The sequence below is a fragment of the Borostomias antarcticus genome, assembly GCF_949987555.1.
Source record: "Borostomias antarcticus genome assembly, chromosome: 14".
NCBI classification, from domain to species: Eukaryota; Metazoa; Chordata; class Actinopteri; order Stomiiformes; family Stomiidae; genus Borostomias; species Borostomias antarcticus.
Window position 1 is genome coordinate 20,045,594 of NC_140247.1, and position 10,077 is coordinate 20,055,670.

The 10,077-nt window shown below is 52.2% G+C and overlaps 1 protein-coding gene across 1 annotated transcript in view; it reads left to right on the plus strand.

Moving 5' to 3' along the window:
- Positions 1–231: 231 nt before the first annotated feature.
- The window catches only part of LOC311317531 (uncharacterized protein), a gene marked incomplete at both ends in the record, with an annotated part of 14,186 nt that continues 4,340 nt past the window's right edge, over positions 232–10,077 (plus strand). Inside the window, 5 exons of the mRNA XM_084448605.1 lie at positions 232–844; positions 932–1,437; positions 1,636–1,939; positions 8,981–9,204; positions 9,674–9,764. Coding sequence (XP_084304731.1) covers positions 232–844; positions 932–1,437; positions 1,636–1,939; positions 8,981–9,204; positions 9,674–9,764 — 1,738 coding nt within the window. The remainder of the gene's footprint in view (positions 845–931; positions 1,438–1,635; positions 1,940–8,980; positions 9,205–9,673; positions 9,765–10,077) is intronic.

The following is a 10,077-nucleotide window of genomic DNA, read 5'->3' on the forward strand; positions in this document are numbered from 1 at the left end:
GTTAGTCATTTGGCCTCTGAGCTGAGAGTCCTGTGATCTTAACTCATCACATGTGGGGAGATGACTCAGGTCTGCAGCACAGAGATGATGTCATCAGTATCAGATGTTAGATTAATGGTGAGCTGGTGGTGTGTGTGTCTGTGTGTGTCCTGTGCTCCTGCCTGCTCTCTGAACATGCCATGCGTCTCTCCCTCAGGTCTCTCTCTCTCTCCCGTGCGCGTCTCGCCAGTCATGATGTCCGTCCGGACCCCGCCACTCTCCCGCAGCGGCTCCTCCCCTTCCTCCGTGGGACTGGCCAATCGCGGCGGCCCCCCGGCGGCCCCGCCCACCTCCCTCAGTCTCCGCTCGTCCTACCACCAGCTGCTGGGCCACGACGCCGTCCGGGGGACGTCGGACACCACGGAGGCCGGGGGCTCCGCCGTGACGTTGCCGAAGGGCCGCCAGCGGTACGCCACCACCAGCGTGCGCAGCGCCATGGGGCTGGGCGACCCGCCGGCCCCCCAGCAGCAGGCCCGGAACCACGCCCCCACCCGGGGGCGGGGCCTCCCCACCAAGTCGTCCTCCTCCTCCGCCCTCTACTCCTCCTCCTGCTCCTCTGCCAACCCCAAGCTGGCCAAGAACGGCGCCAACCTCCAGCGGCGCGCCGAGAGCCAGCAGCAGGAGCTCAACAGGGCCCTGGAGGAGGAGGAGGAGGTCAGAGTTCACGACGACGTCATCGGCCCTGACTCCGACTGGTTGGCCGAATGGACGAAGGAGAACTCCCGGCAGGCCGTGCCCCCGTTCCGTCGGCGGGCCAAGAGCTTCCTCCTGGAGCAGCGCCGGGAGAAGGACCCGGAACCGCCCGGCTGGGGGAGCAAGGAGGAGGAGGAGGAGGAGGAGGAGGAGGGGCGGGGGGGAAGGGGGGAGAAGCAGCAGGAGCGGGCCAGCCCAGAGAAGGAGCAGGCCAGCCCGGAGAAGGAGCAGGCCAGCCCGGAGAAGGAGCAGGCCAGCCCAGAGAAGGAGCAGGTTAGCCTGGAGAAGGAGCACACCAGCCCGGAGAAGGAGCAGGTTAGCCTGGAGAAGGAGCACGCCAGCCTGGAGAAGGAGCAGGTTAGCCTGGAGAAGGAGCACGCCAGCCCGGAGAAGGAGCAGGTTAGCCTGGAGAAGGAGCACGCCATCCCGGAGAAGGAGAAGGTTAGCCTGGAGAAGGAGCACGCCAGCCCGGAGAAGGAGCAGGTTAGCCTGGAGAAGGAGCACGCCAGCCCAGAGAAGGAGCATGCCAGCCCAGAGAAGGAGCGGGAGAGCCAGGATGAGGAGAAACCCAGCAGCAAGCAGCCCAACCTGGAGGAGAAGATGGAGGAAGAGGAGGAGGAGGAGGAAGCCACCCCCACCCCGGCCCAGCCCCTGCTCGAGAGCCCCTCCCCCTCCCCTCGGAACGACCGTCTCCACGGGAACGAGGTCCAGACCCGCCCCGTGCCTCACCCCCGCGGGCTGGAGACACCCCCCAAGCCTCCACGGAACTCTCAGAACCCCCAGCCCCAGACCCAGAACCCCAAGACCCAGACCCAGAACCCCCAAACCCAGAACCCCCAGACCCAGACCCAGAACCCCCAGCCCCAGACCCAGAACCCCCAGCTCCAGACCCAGAACCCCCAGCCCCAGACCCAGAACCCCCAGCCCCGGACGTTCCCGGCGGAAATGCAGCCGGACAACGAGAGGCGTTGCCTGGCCGCCTCGCCCTCTCACCGGCCTGGGGATGGAGGGAGCGACCCTCTCCTGGTCCGGCAGGGCTCCGCCCCCATCGCCGCCGCCCCTTCCGACCCGGGACCAGAGAGAGGGGGCCCCAGAGGGGGGTCGTCGAAGGCGGACGGCATCCCTGACCCCCCTTCGGAGGACGAGGACTCCAGCTGGACCACCCTCTCCCAGGAGACGCCCTCCCCGCAGACCCCCCAGGAGGCCGGTGAGAGATGTGGAGCGCTGTGTGTGTGTGTGCGTGTGTTTGTGTGTGTGTGTGTGTGCGTGTGTGTGAGTGTGTGTGTCAGGTATTTCTGTATCCAGTGTGTTTGGATGTGTATTTCTCCCTCTCCTCTCAGTCCTGTCTAGAGAGGTCTGGTCTAGAACATTCAGGGCCCTGTCGTGCCAGGGTTAAGTGCTAAGGGATACGTTTTGTCCGTCGCAAACTCAATATTTCTCATTACATTACATTTTACATTACAGTCATTTAGCAGATGCTTTTATCCAAAGCGACTAACAATAATTGCATTTAACGTAGGAAAAGCCAATGTACTACTACTTGCCAGAACTCACAGTGCATCTTCTTTCTAAAACAAGTGACTAAGAGCATAATCTAGTGCTGAAGGCAATCTAAAGTACAGTGCAATACAATACAATACAATAAAACAATAATACAATAAGTGCTTAGGAGGGAGGATTGTTGTAGTACTTCTTGAAGAGATGAGTTTTGAGCCTGCGACGAAAGATGGGCAGCGACTGCTGTCCTGACATCAGTGGGCAGTTCATTCCACCACTGCGGGGCCAGGACAGAGAAGAGCTGTGACCGCGTTGATCGACCGCAGGGTCCTCGGAGTGACGGGGCAACCAGTCGCCCCGAGGTAGCAGAGCGTAGCGGTTGGGAGGGGCTGTATGGTTTGACCATGGCCTGGAGGTAGGAGGGGGCTGTTCCTTTCATTGCCCTGTAGGTTAGCGCCAGAGTTTTAAACTGGATCCGAGCCGCTACAGGGAGCCAGTGTAAGGAACGGAAAAGGGAAGTTGTGTGGGAGAACTTGGGGTGGTTGAACACCAGGCGAGCAGCAGCTTTCTGGACAAGTTCCAGGGGTTTAATGGCTGACACTGGGGCCCCAGCAAGGAGGGAGTTGCAGTAGTCCAGGCGGGAGATGACCAGGGCCTGGATGAGTACCTGCGCCGTTTCATCAGTGAGGAAAGGGCGAATCCTCCTGATGTTGTAGAGCATGAATCTGCAGGAGCGTTAGATGTTACAAGGTTGAGGGCCTCGTTGGGAGGAGAGGAGAGGAGGGGGGGAGCAGAGAGGGGAGAGAGGGTGAGGGTGGGGGGGTGAGGTTTGTGCACAGAGCGTTGACCGGGGGAGGGGGGAAAGACTATCTGATATCATGATTTTTCTTTCTTGTCAAAGAAGTTGGCAAAATCATCAGGGAGAAGGGAGGAGTTGGGAGTAGGAGGTGGGGGCTGGAGCAGTGAAGAGAAGGTTTCAAACTTTTTTTAGGATTGGAAGCAGAGGTTAGGATTTTAGAGCGGAAGAAAGCAGCTTTAGCAGCAGACAGGGAGGAGGAGAATGTGGAAAGAAGAGATTGGAAATTAAGAAGGTCCTCTGGGAGCTTGCCTTTCCTCCATTTACGCTCAGCTATTCTCAGGCTCCATCTATCAGTACACACTGAGTCTCGTCTCCGCCGAGTTTGGTCTGCAATGAAGCAAAACTCCCAATTTTCAAACGTCTTCATTGCGTACCAAACTCAGTGGAGGTGACAAAACGTAGCCCTTACCACTTAGCGCTTAGCACTTAGCCCCGGCACAAACATAGGGCCCTCAGTCCTGTCTGGGAGAGGTCTGTTCTAGAACATTCAGCCCTGTCTGGGAGATGTCTGTTCTAGAACATTCAGCCCTGTATGAGAGAGGTCTGTTCTAGAGCATTCAGTCCTGTCTGAGAGAGGTCTGTTCTAGAACATTCAGCCCTGTCTGGGAGAGGTCTGTTCTAGAACATTCAGCCCTGTATGAGAGAGGTCTGTTCTAGAACATTCAGTCCTGTCTGAGAGAGGTCTGTTCTAGAACATTCAGCCCTGTCTGGGAGAGGTCTGTTCTAGAACATTCAGCCCTGTATGAGAGAGGTCTGTTCTAGAACATTCAGTCCTGTCTGGGAGAGGTCTGTTCTAGAACATTCAGTCCTGTCTGGGAGAGATCTGTTCTAGAACATTCAGTCCTGTCTGGGAGAGGTTTGGTCTAAAACACACGGTCCGTGCTGCAAGATGTCTGGTCTAGAACATGAGAACATTCAGTCCTGTCTGGGAGACTCTGGTCTAGAACATAAGAACATTCAGTCCTGTATGAGATAGGTCTGTTCTAGAACATTCAGTCCTGTCTGGGAGAGGTCTGTTCTAGAACATTCAGTCCTGTCTAAAGAGGTCTGTTCTAGAACATTCAGCCCTGTCTGGGAGAGGTCTGTTCTAGAACATTCAGCCCTGTATGAGAGAGGTCTGTACTAGAACATTCAGTCCTGTCTGGGAGATGTCTGTTCTAGAACATTCAGTCCTGTCTGGGAGAGGTCTGTTCTAGAACATTCAGTCCTGTCTGGGAGAGGTCTGTTCTAGAACATTCAGTCCTGTCTGGGAGAGGTCTGTTCTAGAACATTCAGTCCTGTCTGGGAGAGGTCTGTTCTAGAACATTCAGTCCTGTCTGGGAGAGGTCTGTTCTAGAACATTCAGCCCTGTATGAGAGAGGTCTGTTCTAGAACATTCAGTCCTGTCTGGGAGAGATCTGTTCTAGAACATTCAGTCCTGTCTGGGAGAGGTTTGGTCTAAAACACACGGTCCGTGCTGCAAGATGTCTGGTCTAGAACATTAGAACATTCAGTCCTGTCTGGGAGACTCTGGTCTAGAACATAAGAACATTCAGTCCTGTCTGGGAGACTCTGGTCTAGAACATAAGAACATTCAGTCCTGTCTGGGAGACTGATCTAGAACATTCAGTCCTGTCTGGGAGACTGATCTAGAACATTCAGTCCTGTCTGGGAGACTCTGGTCTAGAACATTAGAACATTCAGTCCTGTCTGGGAGACTGATCTAGAACATTCAGTCCTGTCTGGGAGACTGATCTAGAACATTCAGTCCTGTCTGAGAGACTCTGGTCTAGAACACGTAGTCCTGTCTGGTATAGAACATTAGAACATTCAGTCCTGTCTGGGAGAGGTCTAGTCTAGAACACACGGTCCATGCTGGGAGAGGTCTAGTCTAGAACACACGGTCCGTACTGGGAGACTCTGGTCTAGAACACACGGTCCGTACTGGGAGACTCTGGTCTAGAACACACGGTCCGTGCTGGGAGAGGTCTAGTCTAGAACACACGGTCCGTGCTGGGAGAGGTCTAGTCTAGAACACACGGTCCGTGCTGGGAGAGTTCTAGTCTAGAACACACGGTCCGTGCTGGTAGAGGTCTAGTCTAGAACACACGGTCCGTGCTGGGAGAGGTCTAGTCTAGAACACACGGTCCGTGCTGGGAGAGGTCTAGTCCAGAACACACGGTCCGTGCTGGGAGAGGTCTAGTCCAGAACACACGGTCCGTGCTGGGAGAGGTCTAGTCCAGAACACACGGTCCGTGCTGGGAGAGGTCTAGTCCAGAACACACTTCCCGTGCTGGGAGACTCTGGTCCAGAACATTCAGTCCTGTCTGGACGCAGTGCTGTCCCCAACAGCCTCTCCTTCAGCAGACGAGGGTCACTGCAGCAAAGCGCTTTATCCTTTTTGCTCCCTGTGGGCCACTGTAGTCAGCAGGCTGAGGGGGAGTGAGAGGCAGCAGAGAGAGATGAGAGAGGGAGCAGAGAGAGAGAAAGAGGGAGGGATGAGGGAGCAAAGAGAGAGAGAAGCAGAGAGAGATGAGAGAGGGAGCAGAGAGAGATGAGAGAGGGAGCAGAGAGAAAGAAAGAGGGAGGGATGAGGGAGCAGAGAGAGAGAAGAGAGAGGGAGCAGAGAGAGATGAGAGAGGGAGCAGAGAGAGATGAGAGAGGGAGCAGAGAGAGAAAGAGGGAGGGATGAGGGAGCAAAGAGAGAGAGAAGGAGATATACTAAGGGAGAGTGGACAGAAGGAAAAAGAGAAGAGGAATAGATAGAGATGAGGAGAGGTAGGAGAGAGGAAGAGAAGGAGAGCAGGGAGAGAAGGGAAGAGAGGAGAGAGAGATGGAAGGAGAGAGGGCGAGAGGAAGGAGAAAGAGAGAGGAAAGAGAGAGAGAGAGAGAGGGAGAGATGCAGAAGAGAGGAAGGAGAAAGAGAGGAAGGAGAGAGAGAGGGAGAGATGCAGGAGAGAGTAAGGAGAGAGAGAGGAAGGAGAAAGAGAGAGGAAGGAGAGAGAGAGAGAGGGAGAGATGCAGGAGAGAGGAAGGAGAGAGAGGAAGGAGAGAGAGAGGAAGGAGAAAGAGAGGAAGATGAGAGAGAGATGCAGGAGAGAGGAAGGAGAGAGAGAGAGGAAGGAGAGAGAGAGCAAGAAGAGAGAGAGATGGCAGGTATGGAGAGAGGGTCTGGGTAGATTCACCTACTGCTCACCTCTGGGCCTCAGCCCTGTAGATTATATGATCACAGACGTTGACCCTTCCTCCCTCAGCTCATTCACTGTTAAACCATTAACCCTTCTGTCTGATCACAGTCAAATTACCCACTTTACTAAAAGATCGGACCAAAACAGTACAGAACAATACCAGAAAGCTATTGACACCCCCAAAATCCAACCACTTTTAGATAACGTTCTGGATTGTACACACTCTTACAGTAAAGAAAGCCTCAGTCTAGCAGTAAACAATATTAACAGTATAGTCAGACAAACAGCAAGAGGCACAATTGAAATTGACCAGGAACAAACCAAAATCTGTAATAAATAATATTCTACAAACGTACACCCAGACTGAAAAAACAACAATATAACAATCAGCAACTGACACAAATTGAGGAAGCAATCAACACAAACAACATTGGAAACATCTAAACAAATACCAAAAATTGGCTATACAAAACAGTGTATATGGACCACCCATTTTAAAACACTACACCACACTGTTCAAATGAATATAAACACAGAGCGTCTCATTCTTGAGAAGCTGACTACATTGGAACGAGCTATAAAAGATCATCAGAATCCATTAGACTCCCCAATTATTGAACGGGAAACTGCAGGCCCTCAAATCTAAAAAAAATAAAAAGCTTGTGGACCTGATGGCATCCTCAATGAGATGCTAAAAATTATGAACAAGAAATTCCAGTTGGCTATATTAAAAATATTAAATTTGGCCCTGAGTGTAGGTTATTTTTTCCTAACATCTGGAATCATGGACTCATAACCCCAATCTATAAACACAGGGACAGATTTGACCCGTATAATTACCGAGGCATCGAGTAATCAAGTGTGAACAGTAATCAGATCTTCTGTAGTATTATGAATGCCAGACTTCTGAACTTCCTTACCAAGCACAATGTCTTGAGCAAAAGACAAATTGCATTCACACCAAAACAACGCACAACTGATGTGAACCAAAATAAAACCAACATGTATGCCTGTTTGATTGACTTCCAAAAGGCTTTTGATTATATTTGACACGTTGGACTGTTCTACAAAATTATTGAGAGTGGTGTTGCGGGTAAAGCATGTGATATAATTAAGTCAATGTATTCTGGCAATATGTGCAGCCCTATTGGCCAAAAAAAGAACTGAATTCGTTACCCAAAGGCGAGGCATCGTATTAGATGAGGAAAGTAAGTTAGGAGCAGTCTATGTTGCTGCCTGCCATAGACTGAGGGACCGTGAGTGACAGTCACCTGACAAACGTCATTGTCGTTATCTCTGACATCATCATTTGTCTTCTCCTGTATTATTATTTTTTATTTTATTGATTCATTGTTCCTTGCTGTTGCTGCTATTTGACAACTGATAATTTGTTTTGTTTTGTAGTAGCCGATGTTTCTTTGCTGTTTCTAATTAATGTTGTTTTTCAATGTCCAAGCGCTGCTTTGGCAATACAGTATGAACAGTTTTAACTCAGGAAAATGAAGACTATTGAATTGAGTTGAGTTCAGTTTAACTGAAAGAGGGATAGAGATGGTGAGAGAGGAGAAGAAGAGAGGGAGAGAGAGGGAGAGATGGTGAGAGAGGAGAAGAAGAGAGGGAGAGAGAGAGGGGGAGAGGAGAAGAAGAGAGGAAGAGAGAGGGAGAGATGGTGAGAGAGGAGAAGAAGAGAGGGAGAGAGAGAGGGAGAGAGGAGAAGAGGAGAGGGAGAGAGAGGAAGAGAGGAGAAGAAGAGAGGGAGAGAGAGGGAGAGAGGAGAAGAAGAGAGGAAGAGAGATGGGGAGAGAGGAGAAGAAGAGAGAGAGAGATGGTGAGAGAGGAGAAGAAGAGAGGAAGAGAGGGAGAGAGGTGGTGAGAGAGGAGAAGAAGAGAGAGAGAGATGGTGAGAGAGGAAGAAGAGAGGGAGAGAGATATGGTGAAATAGGAGAAGAAGAGAGGAAGAGATGGTGAGAGAGGGGGAGAGAGATGGTGGGAGAGAGGAAGGAGATAGAGATGGTGAGAGAGGAAAGAGAGAGAGTGATGGTGAGAGAGAGGAAGGAGAGAGGGAGAGAGAGGGAGGGAGAGAGGAAGGAGAGAGAAAGAGAAATGGAGGGAGAGAGGAAGGAGAGAGAGGGAGAAATGGAAGGAGAGAGGGAGAGATGTTCTTTGGGTGCTACTACAGGAAATGAGCCCAGGGTTTCTATGACAACATAGCCTAAGTAGGGAAAGGATGATCATCTGAAATTGACCTAGACCGCTGACTGTGTGTGTGTGTTTCTGTTTTTTTTGTACCGTATATGTGTGTGCTTGTACAGTATGTGTTTATGTGTGTGTGTGTGTGTGTGTGTGTGTTTTGTACCATTTGTACCGTATGTGTGTGCGTGTGCTTTTACGTGTGTGTGTGTGTGTGTGTGTGTGTGTGTGTGTGTGCCTGTATGCATGTGTGTGGTGTGGGGGGGGGGTGTGTGTGTGTATGGTATGTGTGTGTGTGTGTGTGTGTGTGTGTGTGTGTGTGTATGTGTGTGGTGTGTGAATGAATTAATGAATTTATTGATGGATTAAGACACAACAAGAATCCAAAGGATAACATGAGAAAGCTTAAACACTTATTTCCGTCATGGTCCTGGAGCTGTTAAGACACACCAACACGTAATGTGTGTGTGTGTTTGGTGTGTGTGTGTGTGTGTGTGTGTGTGTGTGTGTATTAACGTCTCTGTCCCTGGCCCAGACGTGTGGTCAGAGGGGGATCTCCCCCCTGGCTGGCGCGAGGTCACAGACGTGTCCGAGGTCTACTTCTGGCACGTTCCCACGGGAACCACCCAGTACGACCGCCCCGGCCCCGCCGGCGCCGAACACACACACCCTGAACCCAACACCGACCCCGAACCCAACACCGGCCCGGACCCCGACACAGAGCAGGGCGAGCAGGACAGCCTGAGACCCCCGAACGAGGTGAGACCACCCAGGTAGTACTGAACACAGCCCCCTCTAGAGTTAGTACTGAACACAGACCCCTCTAGAGTTAGTACTGAACACAGACCCCTCTAGAGTTAGTACTGAACACATACCCCTCTAGAGTTAGTACTGAACACAGACCCCTCTAGAGTTAGTACTGAACACAGACCCCTCTAGAGTTAGTACTGAACACAGACCCATCTAGAGTTAGTACTGAACACAGACCCATCTAGAGTTAGTACTGAACACAGACCCCTCTAGAGTTAGTACTGAACACAGACCCATCTAGAGTTAGTACTGAACACAGACCCATCTAGAGTTAGTACTGTCTAGAGACCCATCTCTCTCCTCCCCTCCCTCTCCCTCTCCCTCTCCCTCTCCCTCTCCCTCTCCCTCTCCCTCTCCCTCTCCCTCTCCCTCTCCCTCTCCCTCTCCCTCTCTCTCTCTCTCTCTCTCTTCTCCACAGCGTCCCAGCAGTATGGTGTCTGACAGCTCGGTGGAGCCTGTCCCCTCTCCCTCTGGCTCCTCCCCCTGCCCCTCCCCCTGCCCCTCCCCCTGCCTCCTCCCACTCTGACATCATCGCGCCACAGCACAGCTTCAACAACACCGCCTACACCAGCAGCGTGAGACTCAACTACACACACACACACACACACACACACACACACACACACACACACACACACTAACAACACCACCTACACCAGCAGCGTGAGACTCAACTACACACACACACACACACACACACACACACTAACAACACCGCCTACACCAGCAGCGTGAGACTCAACTACACACACACACACACACACACACACACACACACTAACAACACCGCCTACACCAGCAGCGTGAGACTCAACTACACAC